General features: G+C 36.8%; 1 protein-coding gene across 1 annotated transcript; it reads right to left on the minus strand.

The window, feature by feature from the left end:
- Nucleotides 1-84: 84 nt before the first annotated feature.
- Nucleotides 85-14,402, minus strand: LOC149842939 (putative glycosyltransferase At5g03795). Its single transcript, XM_090000773.1, has 5 exons — nt 14,225-14,402; nt 2,527-2,717; nt 1,540-1,739; nt 920-1,268; nt 85-780 (listed from the first exon to the last, which is right to left on the minus strand). The coding sequence occupies exons 1-5, from the start codon at nt 14,400-14,402 to the stop codon at nt 85-87; spliced, it is 1,614 nt and encodes a 537-aa protein (XP_089856899.1).
- Between the last annotated feature and the right edge of the window lie 891 nt (nt 14,403-15,293).

Raw genomic sequence — 15,293 nt, forward strand, 5'->3', positions numbered from 1 at the left:
TGATTAAATGGGCCTATACATGTAAACTAAGACCAATCTACACCCAACTAGTGGTGGCAACAATGATCATAAAATAAGAGAAAACTATACACCTGATTCCCTGCGCTCCTTGTGCAAATCAAGGTGAGGGCGCTGGTTAAGTCTTCTAAGCCATACAGAGTGAACTATCATGTGGAAAACATCATACCTCTTAGGGGGGTGGTTCACAACAAAATGCCTTTGCACCAACTTCACTCTCCTCTGCAAAGTCATGTACCTGCTGTGTGAGATACCCATCAATATGTTCTTCAAGTTTCTGATCTCCGAAACCGATACCTGGATCGAGAACGACTTCCAATCTAGCACATCACTGAATGGAAGCACATAACTCTTGGAGATGATCACAGGAACACATTCTGTGTAGATTGCTTCCACAATTCTTGGGCTTGCAACTTCATAGCCAGATGGGCAGAGGCAGTACTTGCTCTTCCTCATTAGATCATGGTAAGAGCGGTTCTTGGGGAGGTACTCATAGACGAGGACATCAGGATCCTTGCCTTTCCAGTGTTCCAAGATGATCGGCCGGATGGGACCGTGCACACCTCCGGCAAAGAAAGCAAGGATCGGCCTCTGAGAAGGGGAGGGGCCACTAAGCATCCCTGTGATTTCCCCACTTTGGAGGTTTATTTCTGGTAAGGTGGCATCTTTCGATGGTTTGAATCCCTCAGAGGTATTGGCATTGCAGAGAACTCGGATCGAATTGTTGTATAGGTAAGGCACTGCTTCTGATGTATGCGGCCCCTGCATTCATGAGGATGCTGCACAATTAATATAAATACACCACTGAAATTTAGGGAAGAAACAGAGCTAAAGCAAAAGAATGCTTTGAATGAAGCAGGGGAAGAACATGGTATTAATCAAAAGGCTGCTTCTTTCTCACCCAATCATGGCAAGAGAGCATGAAATGATCTGCACCAAGATTTCTTTCCCAGTACCCATGTTTCTTAGAAACTACATTAATATAATCAGACACGAAGCGCTTGATGGGGCTGAGATCATATGACTCGTGAACGTAAATATAATGGACCATTTCGTAAATGCTGAAGGGAAGAAAGAAGGCATGAGCTTCTTCAGGATCTTTTGTTATGAACAGGTTTTTGTTGTTCATTGCATGAATGAATAGACCTTCCGAAGAGTAGATGCTCTTGCAGGGCCCATTGTGAACCAATGGCGGTTCTCCTTCTTCATATACATAAATCTTAAATACCTTCTCCATTTCAATGTAGCTTCTGCAAACAAGAAACAAACATTTATTTATTTCATTCTGAAAATTAAAGCCCGGCAAAACTGGTGTGAGGAATCCACAATATCAGAGGAATACAAAGGACAGACTGAATTAACAAATTCTTGATGGAATCAAACCTAACCATACAATTACTGAACATTTTCTTATAGTAGTCAACCTTAAAATGTTAAATCTGATATACGATGAATGGTGACGGAAGAGCAAAATGTGGAATTACTTCACATTACAGTCACAAGTTGAAGCAGTGAACATGCCTGTGAAATGCAAATGCATTCCGATAAATTGGCCCTCTGGGGATATAACCTGTGTCTTCAACGGATGTTCGATTTCGACCCAGCGCGGCCTCTCGAATGGCAGCTCTACCTCTCGCTAAAGCAGCCTCAAGCTTCTCCAAGTTGCTAACTTTTCTTCTCTCCTCCATCCCTAGAGAACTTGCATCGTTGTGTTGTATAGCCTGAAAAAATACCAAGGGAAGCATTTTAGTGTACCATTGTGAACTTCTCAGAAGAAGGCAGAAACCAACCCTCCTTTACTGCCAATATACAAAACTTCAACCAAGAAAATATATATATATATATATTGAGAATTTTCTGCTGCTTCTACAATTATTCTGGCTACTAAAGACCATTCCTCTAGCAACTCAAGTTGAAAAGCAGCAAAATGTAAGCCATTGCGGTTGCATGATAACAGGAGATATGCCTAAATGTGAAATAAGATCTGATTACCCATTTAATTGTCTGCAAAACGCTTGACCGTGAATACTAACCACCATTGTAATATATCAAGAAGAATTGGCATGCATGTCCATGAATACAGACTACCATCTTCGTACACCAACAAAATTAGCATGCATGACCATGAAGACAAAAAATCACCATCGTCAAATAACTAAAAAATTGGCATGCATGTCCATGAATACAGACTACCATCTTCGTACACCAACAAAATTAGCATGCATGACCATGAAGACAAAAAATCACCATCGTCAAATAACTAAAAAATTGGCATGCATGACCATGAATACAGACTACCATCTTCGTACACCAACAAAATTAGCATGCATGACCATGAAGACAAAAAATCACCATCGTCAAATAACTAAAAAATTGGCATGCATGACCAAGACTACAGACTACCATCTCCATATGTCAACAAAATTCTTATGCATGACCACGAACGGAGACCACCGTCATCATATATCAGGAAAATTAGCATGACAAAAATGAGGAAGCGTGCCTCACCGTTTCAGAATCAAAAGCGGTCATGTTAGCGAGAGACTGCGGAGAAGAAACATTCAACAAGAAAGAGTAAGGAGCACGCAAACTCGGAGATGGTGATGAAGAATTTGAAGAAGAAGGTGGTGATGGTGGATATGTGGATGAAAGCATTGATGGAAATACAGAGTTGTTTGGTTCAAGTATTGATACAAGAACTATAATCAACAAAGGAATAAAAAACGCAAGAGAAGAAACAGGCGCCGAGAAATCCCCCATCTGTGTGTGTGTGTGTGTGCAAGAGAGAAACTGGTCAGAAATTCCTTTTTTTTGAATTTTATGATTAGAGAAATGTGGAAGGAGATTTGCTAACCTGCAGAATACCATGCGTTGACAAAGGAATAGACGCCATTTTGAGCGTCCTGACATACATGCAACCGTTCGGATTTCAGAAGCTAAAATGGAAATGTGTTAAATATCAAATTAATTGGTTATATGAACAAGAACTAAACATTAATTGATAAAATGACAGTGTTGAGGTTGCAAAATTTGTGTGTAAAATTTGGAAAGCTTTTCTTCGTAATCATGATCAATTTTTTTAGTATAATAGTGATATAAATGGTCTTGGGACGTCCAAGAATGAAAGCTGTATACCAGAAAAAAAATAATTCCAATTGGAGCCCTATCATTTGTTTCATGTTCCAAAAAGAGCCATACTTAGGATTTAATTTTTCACTGAATCTACCAGATACCATGTTTTCTGAAAGGTCATTTTAGGATCTAAGTTTTCACGTATGGTCCTCCCTTGGAGCAACGCCATGTATCATAAAATTACGAAACTAACATATATCTTTTCAAACGGAAGGTTAAAAATGATACTTATGTATGAGGTTTTTAACCACGAACTTACATGAGGTGTTTATTTGACAGTTTCAGACTTTCATTGAAAAGTTGGGTCTTGAAATGTCTTTTCAGAAAAGAAAGAACTCTTTTTTGGAACAGCAGACAAAAGGTGTGTTCATTAATGGAAATTTCCCCATAGGAAGGTCTTTCGGTAGTTAAAAAGATGGCCTTATTTTCTGAGAAAAATATCCATAATAAAATAGATAAATAATGCAAGCGTATCCCAACAGGTGCAGCAGCACATGCACTTTCTGCAATGTGATTGATTGCATCTGATCCAGCCTCAAAATATAAAAGGTAATTTAATGATTTGATTAAAGTACCTACTTAATTCATTTAATTGCAATGACATAAGCAATCCCTTGAGTAGAGATGGAACCAAAACTGGCCCTAATTTTCGGGTATGGTACTGGGTTCAGACCCGGGTCTAATCAGACCCACCCGGGTCTAATCGGACCCACCATAAGGGAAACTATACCCGGACCCGATAAGAACTACATGAACCAGACCCGGGTCATACCCGGTAAAATGATATTTTTTTTATCATTTTTACATTGAAAATTTGCGGGTCTTAATCAGAACCCGGGTCGGGCCCGGATCTGATATAAAATTACACAAACTGTTTAATTGGACCTTCAGGCCCGAACCCGGGTCTAAATCGGGTCATCTTATTTATCACCTTATGCAGACCCTATAGGGTTTGATACGGGTCTTGTCTGGGTAAACCCGACATTGACACCCTTACCCTTGAGAGGTGAATTGTTGGAGAGACTGAATAATGTGAGGTATGACACCTTGGGTTGCAGCTCTTCATGCCAGTGTTTGAGTGCCCAATGTACCACCTCACTCGTGAACTCATTGGTGTAAAAACCCCAAATCTCTCTTTGCTCACAAAGGAGTACACATGCACCGGTGGATTTCAAACTCTTAATGCCCCTTTAGCTTGATGACATTCATGAGTTGCCTCTACACCAAATGAGTAGAGTCCTCATGGGGCCTTCCAACCTACTTTGGATTATCTATTTGTTTATTTAATTTATTTTTCGTGCAAGGTTTTCCGTTAAAAAAACCCAATGAATTTGTAAATTTTGAGATCAGCAAAGAAATTTAAGCATGATAAAAGTGATGTTTTTTTAACTTTTGTCACCATGCCAACGCCATCAACCCTTGTAAATACCAACTTTCAAAACATGGCATCAACCTTACAGGATGTTGGATGTGAAGAGAGGCGATCTCTCTCTCTCTCTCTCAATGGTGAAGCAAATGTGTCTTTTTCTATGGTGAAATAGTCCTCTATAATATTCTTATTGAAAGTTCAATGCATCAACTGTTCTTGTTTGATTTGAGAAGGCCTTTTATTTGTTCTTTTTTCTTAGAAACAAAATTTTGCTATCAAAATTTAAATTATCGTGTTAAAAAGTTTCCTTTTTCTTATTGAAACCAAATTGAGACCTAATTGGGTACTGTAAAGCTCAATCTCTTCCTAAGACATTCACATCCTAAGGGCCCATTTGTTTCTAGGGGAGTGCATTTCGTGTGAAAAGCATGCCTTTCGAAACAACATTGTCAATCGTGAGAAAAACCTTCCCCAAAGGGAAAGATAAGGGTTTTTGTAGAAAACCAGCCATTTCCTATGAAAACATGGGGCCCATGTTAGTGAGCATTTTGTGTTGTTTCAGCCCTGAGGACAAAAATGGGTGGCTAATTTTCCCATGAAACAAATGAGCCCTAAGACGTTTTACTTTTAATCATCCAGTTATAATTGGAGCACCTTCATTTGACCTATCGTGTATGTGGTAATTAGTACGAGGCTGACGGATCATTATGTTTTAATTTTATGCACAACCTTTTTGTCTTTTAACCTAGTAATATCAAAGCTAGATAAATTCTCCACTCCAACTCAGTGGGTTGGATCCGTGATTAGTTCTTGACTTAGAACCAACTTTATCAAAACTGCTGGGCTTTGAAAAAAAAATCACATGATTTGAATCTCCATGCGAACCATGATGCTTTACAAACACAAAATCCATTAACAGCCCAACTAAATGTTGGTTAAATTTAAGCTGTAGGTTGCTCAAGCTTGGTTTGGTACAACCAATTCAGATCGGGTCCAACCCTAAGCGTCACCCGGGTTGACATAGACACTAGTGAAGGCTTTAGTGGGGAATTAATGGGAAGGGGGTTCCGTGAATGTTAAGGGTTTAGATTCAATATGGCATGTGAAGTGTTCACATACATGAATGCCATGTATGTAATCCTCCACACTCCCCCACTGTAAATTGATGCATGGTTGCTTGATGAGAGCAACCAAGGTATCCTCTTTCTATCATTTGGGTTTAGGGTCTTCACCATGGCTCATTATTGGCGTTGATAGGCTGAGGAAAACGTCGTGTACCTGCGCCAATGCTTGTCTCATCTATGACATCTATCGGTATGTATTTTTTGCTTTTACATTCCGGTTATAGTTTATATGAAAACCAACATTGGCTTATGGGCTCACATGTGCAACAAATGCGAGGTGTGGACCCATAACCCAATTTTGAACATTTTAGATCGGATCCAACCCTAAGTGTGACCCGGTTTAACACAAGACACTAATGAAGGCTTTAGTGGGATATTAGTGAGGAGGGGGTTACGTGAATGTGAAGGGTTCACATTCAATATGGCATCACATACATGAATGCCATGTATGTAACGCCAATACTCCCCCACTCTAAATTAAGACATGATTGCTTGATGAGAGCAACCGATGTGTCATCTTTCTATCATTTGGGTTTATGGTCCTGCTTACCATTGACTTGATGACCTGGGCTCATCATGGGCGTCAATAGGTTGAGGAGAACGTCGTGCACCTGCGCCAATGCTCATCTCATCCACCACATCTACCAATATGTATTTTTTGCTTTTACATTCTTGTTATGGTTTATATGAACGCCAACATTGAGTTATGGACACATACATCGCATTCATTGCACGTGTGAGTGCATCGGGGGAGGGTGTTGTGTGTTCTCTTCCGAAGACGATCGTTAGCCATAGTGCGTGTTCAGGGGTCCCAATGAGCGCCACATATATAAGTTTGTGGGGCTTGTATCCCCGTGTGTGTCGGCATCACTTAGCATCAGAGTCTGATGCAGTTGCAAAGAATTAAGTACCCTTTCTTGCTATTCTTGCCATGAAACAATGGTTCGAGAAAATGACAAAAATGTCCTCCATTAAAAAAAAGGAAACGACGGTTCGAGAAAAGGACAAAAATGTCCTCCATCCAAAAAGTCGAGGATGATGTTAACTCTTCAAAGTCTAAACGTTCCATTTTCACCTTAAGCAGTAAACTTTTGCACCATCTGCTGTAACAGGCGCTCCCTTTGGCCACACACCCTTTGTCATTGTCTGTTGCCACCGGAGTAGCAACCTTTGCCGTCGTCTCGAGTCGAGGATCTCGCCTTGGTTTTTAGCTTGTGTTACAACACATTGCCGCGTTCTCGTTCCTACCTTGTATTACAAAACATTCCTGGGTTCACGATCGATTGGTTTGATCATTGGTGGGCATCATAGGGGCATTTGTCAGCCATCTCTTTTTACAGTCTTCTCTACTTTTTCGTTGTTGTTAGGCATTATGGGAGAAAGCAATGATGCACAAACATTTCAACAAGTGCCATTAAGGTTTTATGAGTACCTTTCCATGTCATCATGCTATCTTTGAAGAACGTATGTCGTTGTGAGTGTCATTAAAGCATTGTTTTGTTATTGCAGGTGGATCTTGTCCTTTTGATGGTTGAAAACTTAACAATATTTGTAAGATGCTGGGACCTGTTGATAAGAATGCTTATTTACATATGCAAGGAAGGGCCTTTACCCACTCTGGTATCCTCCATTCACTCAGTATATGCAACGTATCGCAAATCGCGGTATTAGTAACATATTACCGATTTGTGAGATATTGTTTTATTTGTTAATATCGATTTGTAAGCTATTATGCTGAATATTCGTATCGATTTGTAATATATTTTGTGATATGTATATCGATTTGTAAGATATTATGCGTTTTATAGTGTCGACTTGTAAGCTATTATGCTGAATTATTGTATCGATTTGTAATATATTATGCGATATGTATATCGATTTGTAAGATATTATGTATTTTCTAATATCGATTTGTAAGATATTTGTAGAAAGACTTTTAAAATGTGTGCGTGCAGAAATACATTGTTACTCGCTTACGGTGGTGAGTTTCGTATTCAAATTGCTGCTTATTTAGCGATTTATATTGAAATCGCTTCACAGCATCGTATATATAATTAAATTGCTATCGTCAACACACATATACGACAAATTGTTTCTTTTATTGGCATGGTAAGTAACAACTCGATGCATAGTATAAGTAAATAACAAATCACTATTGCTTTTATATTGTGATTCATTCAATCGTTTCTCTGACTTGCTTAACCTTATCGGTATCCATTGTTATATACATCTTGAATAAATCGTAGTAAACATATACGCTTGCTAACACAAATTGATATCTTGCTTATAACAGTGGTGAGCTTATCATTTGGTTGTAATAAAGATAATCTATCTCAATCATTTGAAAGATATGGAGAAGTTAACATCTGTACTAATGACGCACCTGAAGAAGTGAACATGTGTACTAATGATGCACATGATAACAAGGGTGTAGGCATTGGATTCACTCTTGACTTGAATGTTCCAGCAAAAGAAATGCAATTCGATAATGAGGTAGATGATCATGACAACACACTTGATAAAGGTGCAGGCACTGAGAATGTACATGATAGTACACCTGACTCTGTTTCCGTAGAAGGAATGCAGTTTAATAATAAGGAAGCTGCATATAAATGTTATAATGATTATGACTTAAAATTTGGCTTTGGAGTTAGAAGGTATTCTTGGTCAAAAAATGCATAGGGTGTTGTGGTGAGGAAGACATATATTTGTTCAAAAGAAGGTTGGAAGAAGTCAAGTGGAAATCCAACAAGGAGCATGCTAGAATCAAGATGTGGATGTCCAACGAGAATGGTGTTAAGAAGACTTCCGAATGGGAAATATGTAGTTCGTACTTTAATCAGTGATCATAACCATGATTTATCTGCTTCATTTATGACTCCTATGTTAAGGTCACATCGTAAAGTAACTGAGGAGCATGTTGCGATTGCTGAAATAGCTGATATCGTCGACATTGCACCAAAGAAGACATACAATTTATTCGCGCACATAGATGGTGGTTGTGAGAAAGTGCCATTCACACCTATGGATCTAAGAAACTACTTGAGAAGAAAGATGATAGATAACATGAAGAATGAAGAAATATGTTCTTTAATTGATTACTTATAGAAGAAATCAAACATTGACCCTGGTTTCTTTAGTGCAATGCAACTGAATGAAGATGGATATACTGTGAATATATTTTGGGCAGATTCAAAGTCAATAGCAGATTCAAAGTCAATAGTAGATTATGAATGCTTCAATCATGTGCTTGTTTTTGATATGACAGTGAAGATTAATACTGAATAGTGGCCATTTGCGCAGTTTGTCAGAGTGAACCGTCACTCACAGAGTTGTATATTAGGCGACACTTTTTTGTATGACCACACCAAGGAAAGCTTTGAGTGGTTGTTTAGAGTATTTACACAAGCAATAAATGAAAAGCAACCTGAAGCTATACTTACAAATGGTGATCACGCAATTGCGGCTGCAGTATCTCATGTGTGGCCAGATGCACATCACCGCCTATGTTTGTGGCATATCTTTCAAAATGCAGTAAAGAACATAGGACACATATTTAATCAGAAGACAAGGTTTGACAAAAAGTTTATAAGGTGTATACTTGAGAGCGTAGAAGATGTCACCTTTATGTCTGATTGGGAGGAAATGATTCAGATATATGACCTTGAAGATTGTCTGTGGTTACAAAATTTATATACAAAAAAGGAGAAGTGGGCATTGGCATATGGAAGACAATACTTTTGTGCATGTATGATAAGCATACAAAGAGCTGAATCTATGCATGCCACACTGAAGAAAACCCTGTATTCATGTTTAACAATGTTTTGCTTTATAAAACAATATAAATTATTTATAGATGGTCTTAGACAAAATGAGCTTGAATATGATGTGAAATGCTTCAATACACGCCCTGTAATGTTGGGCATGAAAATATTGATGCAACCTGCAGATCTGTATACACTAACTGTATTTGAATGGATTAAGAAAGAGGTTATATAGGTCATGAATTGCAACATAGAAGGACACGTGCAAATCGAGAATATACATAAATACCATATTTTATGAGAGGGTGAAGGGCATCCGAAAAGGCAAGAAGCACATGTCATGTATAATATTGAAAATGAAACAATTGAATGTACGTGCAAAAAGTATGAATTCAAAGCTATTTTTTGTCATCATGCATTAAAGACACTTAATCAAGAGAAGATACAAGAAATATCGAAGTCATATTTAATGTGAAGATGAACGAGACAAGCAAAGATTGAACTGCTGGATACAAATAATGTCAGTCAATCTTGTGTTAATGAAAAGTGTCACATAGCCTCCCGTTACCAACAACTATGTAGGTCATTTATGCATGTTACAAATTTGACATCGAAAAGTGAAGCAGCCTATGTATGCATGAGAAAATCATCAAGGGAGTTACTTGAAAATATGCAGTTAATTCACAATCAGTCTGTTGCAGCTCATGAAGACTAGTCCAAGAAAATGAGAGTGAACATCGAAGTAAAAATCATGCTTCCCTTGACACTCATGAGAAGTTGCACCGAAGCGTAAATCTCATCTTCAACAAGTCGGGAGTGAACGTTATAGATTATGATGAAAAAATTTAACTAGCGAAGGGTATATAAAAAAAACTACGTCTGATCGTAGTCGTCGAAGGACAAAGGGTGCTCTAGAATTAGTTGGCAAGAAAAGGTCTAAAAAACAACCAACCTCTAAGCAAAAGTAACCAAGCCCTTTGCATGAACATGTATGTAAGACATTATATTGCTTCCCATGTAAATTGCATTACGTGAAGCTTATCAATATCTAACTTGTGTAATTTTCAACACACAATAATACCCTATGGACGTAATTTCCAACATTGTAACATTCAATCCTCCCGACCAGTTTGTTCAGAATGATTGCTTCAGTTTTATAAGTCTTTTGGTATGTAATAAATGTTGGGAGGATATTTGCATTTCTTGTAAAACTTAATGTAGTGTCTTATATTGTTCTGTTTTATGACAGACTGACATCAATTCGAAAGCAAGCTATAGAACACATGAATCGCGTGTAAATTCTGTTTAAGTCTTACCATAAAGTTAGTTGTCATGCCTTTTTGCATGACCCACATTGTCGGATTTGTTAAGAGTTTAACAAAACAGGAGGTAAATATGCTTATACACTGGATGATCTTATTAAGAAAGAGTTTTTGGATGAAGCCATTTTCATGAATCGTGAGCCACAAAAAATAAAATTGTTAATATTTTTTTGGATCACTGTTCATGAAAATGGCTTCATCCAAAAAGCTATGGAACAAAAGAATCACGTGTGAACTTTGTTTAATAATGTATCTTTCACATGTATAAATCCTTGTAATATGTATCATTCACATGTATAAATCGTAGTTAGTGAAAATCATGAAAATTGGGTATGAAAATCGAGTATTGTATGTGAACTCAGTGCTTATACAATTAGTGAAAACAATTGTCTCATCTAGCCTTCACATATACAAATCGTTATATATAAACTATATCGTCCATATTGTATGGGAGGGCCTCTACAACATCCGGTATTGTCCGAGAATAATTCGTTCATAAACAAAGCATCACGATGTACAAACTTAGTAAAGAAAAAATCCAAAATAATTCAACGATATAAATTGATGTAACTTTATAAATACAAATCATTTTCGTTCACAAAGACTAACAAAGACATATCATTATCGTAGTAACTTCATAAATACAAATCGCTTTCGTTCACAAAGACTAACAAAAGACATATCGTTGTTGTGGTAACTTTAAAAGTATAAATCGATGTGATTTACAACCGCAATCATTTACGAAAAAACCTAGTCCTTTTTACCTGACCATAATGGTTTGGCTTAGATAAAATACATGACCATCATCATAAAAAAGGCAGATATCATCACCAGTACGTAATTAATAGGACATCTAATTGTATAAAAAAATAGATGTCTTTGTTTGTCTATGTGAACGATATCGATATGTAATATAGCGATTTACTCATAACAGGACGTCAAACGATATCGATATCGATATTGATATCGATATGTAATATTATGTAAATTGCGATAGAAAAATCATTAACTTAGACAAAGCTCGTTAAAACAAATTGCGATAGGACAAATCGTTGCAGTGAAATAAATTTGCAACTATGACTTAAATCGTTCACATAGACAAAGTTTGTCACCCTAAACACTAAACCCAAATCCCTAAACCAAAAACCCATAAACCTAAAACACAACACTCATCAAATTACGATATTATATATCGCTATCGTTCACAAAGACAAACAAAGATATATTGTTGTCATGATGGCTTCTTAAAACCTAAAACCCCATACCCTAAACACTAAACCCTAAACCCTAGACCCTACTACCTAAACCCTAAACCCTAAACCCTAAATCACGATAGGACTTAAAACCTAAACCCTAACCCTAAACCCTAAACCCTAAACCCTAAACCCTAAACCCTAAACCGCTTATGAAAGTTTCTGCATGAGTACAAAACACTGTAAAAGTGCACGGTCAATGTTTGTGCAAATCGTTTCAGCCACTTGTGCAAGTTTTTTCATACTTATATAAATGCTTGTTCGATTTAAATTTATGAAGGCTGATCATTACAACGATTTGTTCAGTCGCATTTGTGTGCTACAATTATAGAATGTCACGTTACAGAAAACAACTCATTTTCATTGTACACAACGCTAATCGCTTATAGGATTTTCATTTATGAAGGGCAAATATTACAAGGCTTTGTTCACTGTACACAACGATAATCACTTTACAATTTTTATTTATGGAGGGTGAGCATTACAATGATTTATTAACAGTACACAACGCTAATCACTTTTATGATTTTTATTAACGAATGGCTAATATTATATCGATTTGTTCACCGTATACATTGTTAATCTCTTTTGCAATTTTTATTTACAAAAGAAGAACATTACAATGATTTGTTCACATAGACAAACTTCGCAAAAAGCAAATCACGATAGTAAAAATACTATTTACAAAATGACGTCTATGTCAGAGCCAACCTACGCATGGTATACTGAGACATAATGCCTTCTTTTAGAAACCACACTAATGGCCAGAAAGACTTCATATTTCTCAAATTGTAAGTAGAGATACATGTACAGAGAGTAGTCGTCTATAGAGGTGACAAATAAGAGTCCAACTTATTCACGTGTTTAGTAAAATTGAAATTTTATTTCAACCCAAAGAGATTTATATAATTTGTATACAATCTTATAAAATTTGTATACAAAATTTGGTATACACAGTCTACAAAAACTGTTAAAAATCTTTGTACATCATATTAATCCTGGGGGGGGGGGGTCGCATCGTTCATTGCCTTATAAGTACTCTTGCCGGTTGAGTTTTTTTCTCTTCCACAATTAGAAACTCAATCAATTTTTGACATAGTTCGGTGCGGAATCCCGGTATATCATCCTACAACAAAAATGTAATGTGAAACCAATATATAAATTCAGTCCCTAACAACAAAGGATAATAAAGAGCATACAATATCGAAATCAGGTTCTTATCCATTGTATATTGCTTTAATATACTTCATTACAAATACTTCGCAATCGACACCATTACTTTGTAAAGGTGTATGGACTGCACAGAGCAAGCTCCACTCGCCAATGTCGACACCCAAAACGTCTTTTAGAAATCCCTCCTGTGGTTACTGTAGAATATAGTCAAATCTGGGCCATCGTAAAAGATATGATACACTTATCGACTGAAACTTTCTAAATGCATAATATCATATTATACACCAGTATGAAAGTCCAATGAGTTATAGAACAATAGTTGTTTTTTTCGTAAATCCATCAGGTATAAGACCCAATGCTCAGTAGTTTCCCAGATTGTAGGAATCAATATCTACGAATCGATACAATATCTTAGAAATCGATAGACAAATCGTGTAAGGAATTTATGCCTAAACCTTGGACAAGCGGTTCGTTCACTTACCTTTTCACTTGACCAAAAGTCTCCACAATGATCATTGTTACCCCAACATGGTAGTGCATCTTGAAATCTAATGGTGTATGGCTTTCGGTGGACGTAAGTCTGTTGAACGAAAGAGTGATAATAGTAAGGTTAAAATACAAAGCAACAAGAGTAAATCAAAAAAAAAAATAAACAAATAAGAGTACCGATATACCATGAAATAAGGGGTGACAATGTGTATAGTATTGCTTGTTGCGTTGCTTTTAATATACATGAGGAAATCACATATAGTCTGTTTGCAGCAAATATGAACTTGTTAACATACATACCCATGGCATACGTAAATATATAACTGATAGTTGTTTTATACATACAAATTTACTGATAGTGTTCCCTTCTACAAATTCATCTTGCAACTAACTAATGTTATCTTGGAGCTCTTTGCAGCATTTTCACCCACCTTTTTTTGTGGATGTTCCACTAACATGAGCAGATTATTCAGAAAACGATATTGAAATCGCTTTCTACAGTACACAACACAAATCGAATATACATCATAAAAGATGCAAATATTACAGAAACTAGTGATGAGGTTTAGACAATATATGCCTGAATTGCCATTGCCAGTCGTGTAGTTGTGGTCCTCTCCTTCGTCACCATCGCTGGCCGTGTAGCTGTCATCGTCTTCTTCATCGACATCACTGGCCGTGTAGTTGTTGTCATCTCTTTCCTTGACATCGATACCCCCTTTACGATGAAGCACATTATATGTTTGTTTCACGAACATGTCGTTCTAAAGGAATCACGGGTTCGTCTATTGCTTAATCATAAAGCAAAGTGAAGTGACACCCTCCTGAACTTATGCAACGTGTCATTCATATATAAAGAAAATGTCGTTTCACCTACCACCCATTTTAAAAAACCATGCACAAATTAATTGCATTGCGCATTAATTAAATGAAAAAATATTATTTCATCTGCCTTTTACAAAACTAGCCAACGTGACAAGACGTATCAGTCTAAACATCGTGTCAATTTGTTTATTGTTTTTTCTTTTCTGTCGTTTATGAATCAATCATTGTGTAAATCATGATAGGACACATCGTTCACATTGACAAAGCTCGTAACAACAAATCACAATAGGATAAATATTGTTAAATTATGAAACTTAAAGTATTATGGCTGTAAGTCAATTTGTATTGATTAAGTTACCTAGATTTGTAGTTTACCAATAAACATCGTGGCAAATTGTAATTCTGAAGTTACTTCAATTTATAGTTTATTTAGTTTGAACGTCTCGATTTGTGTGATGAGTTTAGGTGGGGGAGTAACCCGACCTGTTGTCCAAGTCTAAATCCCTAATCTATTTAACCTCTCTTCCTCTTTCTTTTCTGCGGCAGAGCAACTTCTTCTATTTTTTCTCCTACGCCTTCGTCTTCTTCTTCTTTATTTTTCTTTCTTCTTTGTTCTTCTGTGTTCCTTATACCATTGCTTGATGGATGGTGTTTGATGTTGATACCATAGTTGTTTCATACCATGCAAAAATATCTGTATAATCTTTGATGATGATTATAGTGGTTATCTACTGTAGATACATCGATATATTCATGACACATACGATTGTGGCATATTTGTCGTGAAGTATATTGAAGCTTACGTAGAATATAACGACCATAAT

The sequence above is a fragment of the Nuphar pumila genome, chromosome 3 (genome assembly GCF_984573655.1).
Source record: "Nuphar pumila chromosome 3, dmNupPumi1.hap1.1, whole genome shotgun sequence".
Classification (NCBI taxonomy): Eukaryota; Viridiplantae; Streptophyta; class Magnoliopsida; order Nymphaeales; family Nymphaeaceae; genus Nuphar; species Nuphar pumila.